Source organism: Mirounga leonina, unplaced genomic scaffold (genome assembly GCF_011800145.1).
Source record: "Mirounga leonina isolate KUSES-001 unplaced genomic scaffold, KU_Mleo_1.0 Mir_114, whole genome shotgun sequence".
Lineage (NCBI taxonomy): Eukaryota > Metazoa > Chordata > Mammalia > Carnivora > Phocidae > Mirounga > Mirounga leonina.
Genome location: NW_023270265.1, coordinates 23717086 through 23729984, shown reverse-complemented (window position 1 = coordinate 23729984; position 12899 = coordinate 23717086). Strand labels below are relative to the sequence as shown.

Here is a 12899-nt window from a genome sequence, read left to right as displayed (position 1 = left end):
GCCACTCAAGTATCTATTGACAGATGAATGGATAAACAAAAGGTTGTATATACATGCAGTGGAATATTATTCAGCCTCAGAAAGAAAGGAAATTCCTTTTTTTTTTTTTTTAAGGATTTTATTTATTCATTTGAGACACAGAGATACAGAGAGAGCACACATAGGGGGAAGAGGCAGAGGGAGAGGGAGAAGCAGGCTCCTGCAGAGCAGGGAGCCCGACATGGGGTTCGATCCCAGGACCCTGGGATCATGACCTGAGCCGAAGGCAGACGCTTAATGACTGAGCCACCCAGGCACCCCGAAAGGAAATCCTAACATACGCTACAACATCGATGAGCCTTGAGGACATTATGTTTTTTTTTTTTTTTTTAAAGATTTTATTTATTTGAGAGAGCGAGAATGAGAGAGAGAGAGAGCGCACATGAGAGGGGGAAGGGTCAGAGGGAGAAGCAGACTCCCCGCTGAGCAGGGAGCCCGATGTGGGACTCGATCCCAGGACTCCAGGATCATGACCTGAGCTGAAGGCAGTCGCCCAACCGACTGAGCCACCCAGGCGCCCCCCGAGGACATTATGTTAAATGAAATAAACCAGTCACAAAGAACAAGTACTATATAATTCCACTTATGTGAGATACCTAGAATAGTCAAATTCATAGAGAAAGAAAGTAGAATGGTGGTTGTCAGGGGCTAAGGGTTTGGGGGGAATTGGGAATTATTGTCTAGTGGATACCCAGGTCCTATTTGGGGAGATGAAAAAGTTGTGGAGTTGGATGGTGGTGATGATTGCACAACAATATGAATGGAATGAACTAAGATGGTAAATTTTGTGTTATTTATATTTTACTATAATTAAAAAGTAATTTATTTTGCTAGAACCCTACCCTAGCAGTATAGTCAACTGCTAGGTGTAGTTCGTAAAATGAACATCATTGTTGGTTCATTTTACTTGGAAGTCTGTCATTCCCTTTGACTTCCTGTCATTGAGCTGATTGATAACAAGAAAAGTTATTAGTCAAATAAAGGTTTCTCTATGTGTCAAACGAATATTTCTTTTTTTTTTTTAAAGGTTCTTGAACTCTTTTTTTTTTTTTTTAAGATTTTATTTATTTATTTGACAGAGAGAGACACAGCGAGAGAGGGAACACAAGCAGGGGGAGTGGGAGAAGGAGAAGCAGGCTTCCCGCTGAGCAGGGAGCCCGATGCGGGGCTCGATCCCAGGACCCTGGGATCATGACCTGAGCCGAAGGCAGACGCTTAACGGCTGAGCCACTCAGGTGCCCCACAAACAAATATTTCTTTAACTGAAGCTAGATGGGTGTAGTTTTCTCTTCCTAGTGAAAGAAAGTTCTGCAGTGCCTTTAGATGTCTTGCTAAGTGTGGCTTGAAATGTAAATATGGAGTATCCTCTTGGCAGCTGCCCATTTCTTTACTAAGAGAATTTAGGACTTTAGAATTATAAATGAGCTTATAATTCTATCAGAATTTTAGACATTTTAGAACAATAATTTTAAATAAAAATGTTAACAAATTTTATGAAACAGAAGGATAAATTATTTTTGTTATAAATGAAGAGACTTGAGCTAATAATAGTGGTTTCTGCTCAATAGTGATGGGGTAATGAAATGTCTTTTTTTTTTTTTTAAGGGGATGCTCCACTTTTTAAATTTTATTTTATTTTATTTTTTTTAAGATTTTATTTATTTATTTGAGAGAGAGAGAGTGAGAGAGAGCACATGAGAGGGGTTAGGGTCAGAGGGAGAAGCAGACTCCCTGCTGAGCAGGGAGCCCGATGCGGGACTCGATCCAGGGACTCCAGGATCATGACCTGAGCCGAAGGCAGTCGCTTAACCAACTGAGCCACTCAGGCGCCCTTATTTTATTTATTTATTTATTTATTTATTTATTTAAAGATCTTATTTATTTGACAGAGACACAGCGAGAGAGGGAACACAAGCAGGGGGCGTGGGAGTGGGAGAAGCAGGCTGCCCGCTGAGCAGAGAGCCTGATGCGGGGCTTGATCCCAGGACCCTGGGATCATGACCTGAGCCAAAGGCAGATGCTTAACGACTGAGCCACCCAGGCGCTCCCTTTTTTTTTTTTTTTTTTAAGATTTTATTTATTTATTTCAGAGAGAGCGTGAGGGTGCAAGTGCGAGCAGGGGGAGGGGCAGAGGGAGAGAGGCTCAATATCACCACCCTGAGATCATGACCTGAGCCGAAACCAAGAGTCAGATGCTTAACCAACTGAGCCACCCAGGCGCCCCTGAAATGTCTTTTTAAAAGTTCATTGGAGGGGCGCCTGGGTACCTCAGTCAGTTAGGTGGCTGTCTTTGGCTCAGGTCATGATCTCAGGGTCGAGCCCCACATGAGGTTCCTTGCTGAGCAGGGAACTCCCTCCCTCTCCTCCTCGCTTCTCTCCCCTCCCTGCATGTGCTCTCTCTCTCTCTCGCTATCTCTTTCTCTCAAATAAATAAATAAAATCTAAAAAAAAAAAAAAAAATTCACTGGAAGCTTTATAGCCGGTCCTGTGGCTCCTGGTATCCCCATTTCAGCTTACTCTGAGGTGATAGCTGATTTCTGAAACGATAGCTGATTTCTGAAAGGATAGCTGATTTCTGAAAGGAAGATGTAGTGGTCTCATTTTTCCAGCATTTCTGTGTTTTAGCTATTTGATCTATATTCTGCTTTGATCCGTTTCTCGGGCTACACTTTTTCCTCTAGAATTTCTCTTATGTAAATAATTTATTACATTGGAATATTCCTAATATTACTGCTAAGATTTATATTGTAGAGTTTAATGTTCTAGTTTTGTTAAGTTCTTTTTTGAGGATCTAAACTTACTCTCTAAGAAGAAAAAAGGGAAGGTTTCCCCAAAGATGGTAGAATTGTCACTGTCAGCTGTTAGAGTAGGTTATGTCAGTTTCTAAGCTGCTCAGAGAGGAAAGACTTTTAGTCCTGCTCTGAATGACAGTATGGTCATGTGACCCCCTTAAGAAAGCCTGAACACTCTTGTGGCTGTATTAGAAACTCTTAAAAGACTCTCCAAGTTTTCTTTTTTTTTTTTTAAAGATTTTATTTATTTATTTGACAGAGAGAGACACAGCGAGAGAGGGAACAGAAGCAGGGGGAGTGGGAGAGGGAAGAAGCAGGCTCCCCGCAGAGCAGGGAGCCCGATGTGGGACTCAATCCCGGGACCCTGGGATCATGACCTGAGCCGAAGGCAGTCGTTCAACCGACTGAGCCACCCAGGCGCCTTTCTCCAAGTTTTCTAATCCTGTGATAGGGAAGCAGTCTTAGAGTGGATGCAGCAGAAGTGTCCCTGAGTAGGGAGGGGCCTCCTAACAGCTGCCGGAGACAACACATCTCGGGGGCAAAAATTATACTGGTAAATAACTGGTGGGGGTTGTTTGTTAATGGTCTCAGAAGCACACTGTAATTGGCCTGCATTAGCTTGTTTAAATCAACTATAAAACTGTTTCTTATATTTCAGCTATTTTAAATATAGAGGAAAAATGATCACCTAAAGAAAGGCAATGATTTCAGGGTTTTTTGTAACATGCTTTGGCCTCCCTTGTATAAGATGGCCTGGGAGAATTTATCAGAAATCTGAAATTCTTTTAAACTAAGAAACTGTAGATTTAAAGACCAGTATGGCTGTAATACAGATATAGTAGATCTTTATAAATCACGTATTTTCTCTTCCTAAATCAGCGGAAGGTCCTGGGAAATCAGATGATGTCAGAAAAGAAAAACAAGTACCCTACTCCGGAATCTGTAGCCATTGGTGAATTGAAGAGAGCCAGCAAAGAAAATATGAACTTAGTAAGATACTGTTCTTTGGACTTCCTCTTTGTGTATATTTGTAGGAAGGAGAAATATTGATAGACTGTCATCTGTTTTACTGTGTTTCTCTGGGCCATTCAACTGTGCCTTTTTCTCAATTCTTTCATTTATGTTGATGGTCAAAAGAAACACATGTGGAGTTCCAGGAGGATATAGCCAGTCATATGCGGAGATGACAAATAACAGTGAAAGAGCTCCGCAAACAAAGTGCTGGAGGGACTAGTTCTTACTGGGAGACTCTATGGGGCAGGTAGCATTTGAGCTGGGCCTACTCGGCACTGCCTTATCTGTTGGGTAGTCCTTCTGGGTATCCCACACATGCTGCTTCATTAAGCCAGCAATAAAATCAGTTAAGACTAATGATATAAATATCATTATATCATAATGATATAAATATAATCAGCCTCAGTAAAACTCTTCACATGGAAACTGAACAAGCAAATAATTCTTCTGTTAGTAAAGTCTGTCTGTAGGAATGACATTAGAGCGTTTAAGCCACTATAAAATGTTTTTGTTACAGTTATTTTCTGGCTCTCCAGCTGTCACGATGACACCAACAAGATTGAAATGGTCTGAGGGGAAGAAAGAGGGGAAAAAAGGTACTGATTGTACTTATTCTGTGTTCTTACTCCGCGTAAGTCCTCTCTGCATCTAGTCCCTCAGTAGTGGTTTGAATTCCCAGTGTCAGAAGCAGCATACAATTGCCAGGCTCGGTCTTTGCCCTTGCCTTTGTTCAGCAAATGGTTATTGATCATCTACTCAGCGCTGTCCCAGGTGCTGACAGGCAGAGCTATGAAGACTGACCCACACGGTCCCTGCATTCTTGGACAGATTTGTCACATGTGAAAAAAATCTTAAGAATTCTTGTTAAGCAAATTAAAAGCAAGTGTAAACTAATTTGTGAAACCAAGTACAGAAGTGCTAAGAATATGCTCAATAAACACGGAATAGTTATGTTTTTTTTCTGTGTAGACTTTGGCCTTGTTTATTCAGTGAGGCTTTCCAGCTAATAAACAGCTGATGGACCCTGCAAATCATATCATACAACATATTTTTGAGGATACTTAGGGCAAAAAAGATTATTTGGTGCGGGGACTGCTGGTTGCCCCAGGCTCCTGGTAAAAGGCAGCCGCTGCTGTCCTTTCCTCTGAAGAAGCTGTGTGGTCCATGGGGTGGACCAGGGGATTTGCTGTACCTGATTTGAGTCATCATTCCTCTGGCCCAGGAAAACCATTCATTCTCTCTCTTTTTTTTTTTTTTAAAGATTTTATTTATTTATTTGAGAGAGAGAGAGAGAGCGACAGGCAGAGGGAGAGGGAGAAGCAGACTCCCCACTGAGCAGGGAGCCCAATGTGGGGCTCGATTCCTGACCCTGGGATCATGACCTGAGCCAAAGGCAGATGCTTAACCGACTGAGCCACCCATATGCCCCCAAACCATTCATTCTCTCTCAGCCTGTCTCCTCCTCTGAAAATAGGATAATAGTTATATGGAGTTCACAGATTTCTTATGAGGCTTAATTGAAATAATATTTTAGAAGCATTAACAAGTAGCCATCATTGTGACTAGAGAGAACTGGCTGAGACTTGTTTTGTTTTGTAAGGCTTGTGTGGCAGATGAAGTGATCTCTGGTTTGACATGTGCATTTTACTGCTGAGACATGAGCGTAATTATTGAGACATCAGCAATAGAAGGAGAACCAAAGTCCAGTCCTTATGGATAAATCTTTATTCTTTTCTAGAAGATTAGATTTCAGTATAGTCTCATTCCATATCCTTTAATGAAGTATCTGAACGCTCTTTTCTTTCCATCTTGCTTCTGACTTGCAGGCAGGTCTGTCTGATTGAGGGGAGTTGGGTGTTTGAGTTACATGTGTCTAAATATTTCTACGTGTTTGAGTTATTCGTGTCTAAATATTTCTACGTATATATCCGTGAATCATGAATCGTATGTATCCGTGAATCAAAACTACACGTAAGTTATTTTTGAGGGATACATTGTTTTTTTATCAGTTAACATCTTTTGTGGCTCTCATTTTTGAAAATAATGAAGAGGGGCGCCTAGGTGGCTCAGTCAGTTAAGCATGTGCCTTTGATCATGATCCCAGGGTCCTGAGATCGAGTCCTGTGTTGGGTTCTCTGCTTGGCGGGGAGTCTGCTTTTCCCTCTCCCTCTGTGACTCTCTCACTCTTGCTCTCTCTCAAATAAATAAATAAAATCTTTAAAATAGAAAAGAATCAAGAAATGGTAAGTCTTTTTATATTGACAATTATACTTTCAGGAGAGAGAAATGCATTAAAGAAATAAGCCAAGTTCATATTTTAGCAGAAGATTTAGAGCAGGGATTCTTGAGCTATTATGTGTGGACCTCCTAAGGGCTCTGATCAAGTTCCTGGTATTGTTGATGTCATTTTATGTGTAGGTGCCTATGTACATTTTTCTGGAGGACAGACATATATAGTTTTATTAGATTCTCAAACATGTGAGTGAATCAGGTGTGCCCAGCTGTCTCTTGGTCAACAGAGCATGTGACTCTTGATCTCAGGGTCATGAGTTCAAGCCCCACTTTGGGCATGGAGCCTACTTAAAAATTGAAAAAAAAAAAAGTGATGCAGAAAAGTGGGAGCCCACACATAATGAACACTTTGGATTGGATTGGATTAGACAGTGGCATTTTCATTCTTCTCTCCCCTTGGTCACTTCCTACATCCTGAAAGGCCTGCCTTGGCTGTCATGATGCTACCCTATTCTTGTTCTTCCTTGTGAATTCTTTTCCACCTCTGTGGTAGCTTAAAATTGCTGGCCTACCCCTCCCCTCTTCATTTTTTTTTTTTTTTTTAAGATTTTATTTATTTGAGAGAGAATGAGCACGCGAGTGGAGTTGAGGAGGAGCAGAAGGGGAGGGACAAGAAGACTCCGTGCTGAGCGCAGAGCCCAATGCAGGGCTCACTCTCAGCACCACAAGATCACAACCTGAGTGGAACCAAGAGTTGGACGCTCCTCTGACTGAGCCATCCTGGTGCCCCTCCTCTTTGTGTTTTTAAGTGCTCTATCTTGAGTTCTCTGCTTATCTCTGCTCTTGCTTTTTGCTTCTTAGCAGCTTGGGCTAACCCACAGCTCTATTTTCTCTGTAGGATAACTGCTCCCAGACCTGCATCTCCAGATCTGAACTCTCTTCCAGTTTCCAAGGCCACAGATCCACTTACTTGCCGTCTAATTCTTCTATACAATGAATATTAACTAGAGGTTTTTGATGGTGATTTTGTAAAAGGAATATTATTTGAGGGAAATAATGCAGTTTTATTATCATCATCACGATTACACTCCCAAAAGACATTTCTTTAGCACAGGGTTTCTCAACGTGGCACTGGACATTTTGGGTCAGATAATTCTTTGTCGTGGGGAGCTGCCTTGTGCATTGTACCATGGTTAGCAGTTTCCCCTGGTCTCTACCCGTTAGATGCTAGTAGTACCCTTCTTTCCCCAGTTTTGACAACCAAAATGCCTCCAAACATCGCCAAGTGTCCCCTGGGGAGGAGGGAGCAAATTCACCCCCAGAGGAGAACTGCCGATTTAGCATCTTCTTATTAATGGGCATTATTTTGAGTAGTGAGAATCTTACCCATTCTTCAAAGCCCAACCTAAACCACACGTCCTCTTTGAAACCTTTGGCTAAGCCAGCCAGATGTACGTTTTCCTTTGAACTCTTATTGATGGTACTAAAATGTTGACATTTAGTATGATCTATTGTAGTTATTTACTTCACATGTATTGTCTGATATCTATAGCTAGTTTCTCTCCTGGAACACAAGGGCCAGACTTAAGAATACATTTGTGACCTCCTATCTTCTGTTCTCTTCCTCCCGGTACTGAGTACCTTACCTCTCCTTCTACCTCTACCTCTGAGAGTGCCTTACCTCTAGTAGGCATTTAGTAAGCATTCGCTGCTGAGAGGCGTAGTGGTGGTAAAGCCATGAGTTCTGCATTCAGTTAGGCTTGGTTTCAACTCCCAGCTTTGCTGCTTATATCTATTTATCTTGGGGAAAGTTAACTTGTGTAGGCTTCAGATTCTTCCCCTGTAACATGGCAAGAGCGCTATCTCATGCACAGATTGTTGTGAAGATAAGTGAGGTCATGAACAAAAGGAACTCAGAGCAGAGTCTGGCGCAAAATATGTACTTAGCACAGCGGTAGCTGTTACTGCCATTAAGTTGTTTTAATGAACTGAGATTAGGGCACATGGACAAGGTGGTGTTTACTTGGTAGAAAGTCATAAATTCTCCGTTAAGCTCTTTAACTCTGTTTGTAGAAAATACTAAGTATAGCTTCTCTAGCTTTCAGGTGGGATGTTTGCAAAAAGAAATATTTATAAATGTGCTTAATGTTCTTGTTTTTCTTTCAACCTAGGATTCCTCTGAAGGATCCAGAGTGCTCCTGTTGTCCACCTGGAACTTTCTCTTTAGTGAGCCAGGCATCATTACTGCTCACAGAGAAGCTTGGACTTGCAGCTTGCTGCGTTTTGTATTGTGAAAGTCAACTAATCCTATGACCTGACTGATACCTCTAACCCCACTCACTGGATAATGTCTGCAGACTCTTCTGAATGGGTGCTGGCATCTCTCTCTTTCTCTCTCTCTGAAAACATTATGGGGAAACCACTAACCAGCCAGCCAGCTCACACAGCACAGTAAATGGGCAGAACCAGGTGGGCTCTAGTGCTCATTCCATGTATTTGTTTAAGCAGATATTATTTTTAAAAATATGAAAGTTGTGCTCAACTACCAGTGATTTTTTTTTTTTTTTAAGTACTGTCAGTCCTGGTGGATTGATATTATTTTTAACTGATACTTGGGGCTTTTCTCTGTTTTGATAGTATGGGCGGTATTTTGGTTATTTCTTGTTTATCTGTTGTTTGTTTTTTTTAAAGCCATTTTTTGGATAGGTCATCTAAATTGTGTCTAAGACAGATGTCTTTCCCTTTTTTTTCACTGTAAGCTTTGGGAAAGCTCTTTATCTCATGAGGCCATATTCCTCAATACCATTTGTGTGCAAAGAACTACAGCTTTCCTGGAAATACAAAAATTATTTCTTGGACCTGAGATTGCAGGGTATTTGACCTGCGTTATTGAAAAAGGAGAATTCAGGATGAGAGCATATTTTCACAAATGTCAGTTATTAAACTTTGTCCCTCCTCCCTCCCTTGCCTCTCTTCCCCTTTCCTCAGTGATGCCAAAGTAATTGTGTGGTTGCGGAACTCATCTTCATTCAGTCTCCCTTTGCCTAAAACACCTCTGGTACTTCTGTGCCAAATCACTGTGACCCAAGGGAAGTCACCGGCGGCTCGATAGAGATTTGCTGAAATATCTGAATGTATTGGAAACTCTGGGGTGGGCTAGGATGGGGCCAGCTGGCTTTATGTCCAGGGTGACTCCTTGTGGGTGGGATTATATTGCATCCTTCTAAGGGATCAGGTATGCAGGCTAGACCGTCTGCTGGGAGCAAGCTCGAGTCCCAGGGAGGAAGGGAGCATCCCTCTCTGCAGGGCTGAGAGGATTTGAAAGAGCACGTTCTCCTTTGGAAGCGGTTGTGGCTTAGCACCAGTGTTTGAGGAGGGTTGCCGCACCTCCCCTCTCCTTGTCAGGATGGGCACAGGAGTCGTTTGGAGGTGGGGCTGGGGCTTTGACTGGGTTGGGGATATTCACGTGTGTTTGAGGTAAGCAGCGGCGTGGCTTTGATCTGGTGTAAATACTCACCTGCCTAGAGAGCACCCTGTGGCGGGCGAGAGCATTTGGAGCGGGCCTGCTCTGTGGGGCTGTGTAGCCGCCCTCACCCTGTGCCAGAGCCGACTCAGGCTCTGTGGGGGAGCAGCTGCCCAGCAAAGTGGGACTTGCCGACCATCTTTAAACTCTTGAAAAAGCTGCGTTTCTGCTGAAACGGAGGATGACGCTGGGAGAGCACGGTTTGGTTTTGTGTCCAGCTGTCAGTCTCTCTTCCATACTTCCTGTTTCATTGGCTGCTGTAACAGCTATAGTGAAGAGAAGTGTAAAACTCGGCCTTCCGACTCGATGGATTGTGAACAATAGATGGTGAGGAGTGTAAGCCTCTTAGAGGCTCCTTTGTCTAGAGCATTCTTAAAAATACTTGTTAGCAAATTTATTCATGTAGGTTTCTATTTGGCTTTTCCTTATTGAGAAAATAAGCACCAGCTACCAATGGGTGCAGACAGAGACTGCTTTTGATAGGACCAGACTGAAATAGTCATCTCCTTTAACCCAGTACTTCCTTTCTTTATCTAAGTGGTTCATCCCAGGGTGGCGTGGCATTGGGTGGAGAGAGCAGAGCAGTGACCTGATACCTTCCTGTCATCAGGTTTGTCCTGGGGTTCTATTTGAGGGAGGTAGCTGAGATTTAGGAGACTTTCTTTGGTTGAATGGCGTTGGTATCCCAGGGTAGTGTGCCGGGGCTAGAGTAGTGAGAGAGATGCTTGCCACACACAACTGCTTTTGTATGGCTCGCCCCCTTGGGCCCTTTATGTGTGAATTTGGGCATGTGTGTTTCATTTAAGTTATTTATTAAATATATTTTCCCTTGCTTAAAGGGTGTGATAGATAGGTCATTTTTAAATAGAAGCTGTGATCCAGTTGGAATCCAAATTTGAGAAATAAACAGCATAACTTTCTTCCTTGTAATATGTAAGTGTTCTAATCCTGTGCAATCTTATGGAGAACTCAAAGACAGAAGCCCTTTATCATTTGCCACAGCAAGGTACTGTCTCCCTTTTGACTTGGTGGGTAGGTATTTTTGAGCCAGTATTTAACAGGTTTTTTAATCTATAAGATGTTTTTTTAGTCTGCTGTGTTTATTTTCCGTGTTGGAACAGTCTCTTTGGAAATGCCTCCTTTTATGGCTTTTAACATTTCCCTTCTTCCTGCGGTCAGTTGTAGCGGGTTCTGATGTGTCAGCACGGCGGTGTTGTGCCAGTGGGCACAAGCGTGGGGACGCAGAGCGCGTCCTCGATTCACATCACTGAGTGAGCTGCACTGGTGACATCAATGAAAACCATAGACACTGGAGTTTCTAACCTTTTACAGTGATAGACTTTTGCCCTGGGACCAGGGAATCTGGAAGACTCCACTGCCACAGTGAAGGATTAGAAGATACTGACTGTACCTGAGTGCCAGCACATGTTCGAGGAGCTGGTACTGACCCGCAGCTGGTCCTCCACCCGCTCCTCACCCTGAATAGCCTTCTCGGGAGCACCCTTGGGAAATGGAGGAGGGGAGGGCTGTTGACTGTGGTAACCACTGGGCGATCCAGAGGCGGCCGTTCTGTTGGCTTGTAAGGAAGCCCGCAGGTCCTGGAGTGTCAGAGCAGAGCCTTTCTCTCCTCCCGCGTAGTGGTGGTTTTGTGCAGCTTCCTTCCCAGGAGCCTCTGTTCGGATATGGTTTAAATACTGCCTCCTAGGAGAACCTGTGGTCCTTGCACCTGGGCCCTGCAGTGACCAGCTGTGTGGCCCGTGCATAACCGGGGAAGTCGTCTTTGGGAACGGACTTCCCTAGACTCTCACTGCTTCCTTACCATCGTACGGGGCCTCACACAAATGCTGGAAGGTCTTTTCTAAATAGAACTCCTTTTCCCAGGGAGAGCCTCATCCCTGTCCCATCCACCCCAAAGCTTTTGTACTGAAGACTGGACCTTGATCTAAACCTGGGTACTGGCATTTGTCAAGATTGCTCTAGAATTTGGGGAAAATTTGGGTCCTTAAAATGCACAATCTTTTCAAACCAGTGGTAATTAACCCCACGGAAAAGCTAGCTTTCCTAGACAGCCAGTGCCGACCGACATCTTTCCACTGGTGGAGAGTCAGTGGAGGGGCTAGTGAGGAGGTGAGTACATAATAGCCTGAGTGCTTGGGTTGCCATGGAAACTGGAGTGTGCGAGGCCACAGCCAGGGGGGCTGAAGAGCCATTGAGCACTCCCTCAGACGTTTGGAGACTGGCAGAGCCTGTTGGGAAAAACACTCCCGCCCGGGGTCCTTCATAACAGGGGTCGCCCTTGGCTCTCCCTGAGCTTGTTCAACAAGAGAAACAAGGTTTCTTAACTGTTTCACCATTTTTTGTATTTCATTCTTATTTGACTTTATATATCAGATATATATATGTAACTGTAAAGAAACAATCATATACATTATCTTTCTTTGTTATTCCTGTAATATTCTGAAATTAAATTTCTTTTGTTCATAGCCATAGGCTTTGACTGGTCTCTCAATTCCCATTTTGACCAATAGACTATCTTAAGGAGAGGTTGCCTCTTAAAAATTTCCCCCCCCAGTTTTATTGAGATATTATTGACAGGTTGCTTCTTGTTCTGAGTCCTGTGAAACCTGTCTAAGAAAAGCACCTCTTTGGCTTGTTTTCTTTCTGGGGGGAGTGGGGCTTTTGGCTGATAGGAAATGGGATTGGAACCCCTGGGAATTCTGAGCTTTCTGATGTCCTGTGGCTGAGTCTAGAATGTTTTGCACAGATTTCAGTTTCTCACATAATCTTATTTCCTCGTTTAAAAGTAAGGAGTGACAGTTATAATAACAGTAAAAACCAGATGACATTTTTATCTAGGACAGCAAGTAGTGTTTAGACAACTCTGGTTGAAATGTTTCTGCCACTTATGTATGTGACCTTGGGGACGTCCCCTCATCTGTAAGGTGGGGATAATGGTAACTTGTCTCAATAATGACATGCTCTCAGATCTTAAGGGCTTAGCACAGAAGGTCTTAGTCTGGAGTCTGTGATTGTGCTTTGGAACATTGTTTGCCCTTGTGTTCTATGTAAAATGTTGTGTACATTTGAATTTTTCTAAGGGAGGGAGGGATTTTATAGTTTTCACAGGAATCCCAGAGGAGTCCTTGACCACTAAAATAGTGAGAACAACTAGCCTTGCACAGTGCCTGGCAGATGGCAAGTATTCATTAGATGTTAACTCTCTCTCTCTCTGCCAAGAATACATTTTACAATCAGCAGGTTATTGATGCTGACATAGTTATTTTTGATAACAAAGGAGT

General features: G+C 43.1%; 1 protein-coding gene across 3 annotated transcripts in view; it reads left to right on the top strand.

Moving 5' to 3' along the window:
* The window catches only part of ARHGAP19 (Rho GTPase activating protein 19), a 59511-nt gene extending 47424 nt beyond the window's left edge, over positions 1-12087 (top strand). For all 3 annotated transcript variants that reach the window (XM_035026263.1, XM_035026245.1, XM_035026254.1), the window contains 3 exons: positions 3711-3821; positions 4363-4441; positions 8249-12087. In XM_035026263.1, the coding sequence (XP_034882154.1) occupies positions 3711-3821; positions 4363-4441; positions 8249-8259 (201 nt within the window). In that variant the 3' untranslated portion in view covers positions 8260-12087. The remainder of the gene's footprint in view (positions 1-3710; positions 3822-4362; positions 4442-8248) is intronic.
* Positions 12088-12899: the final 812 nt, after the last annotated feature.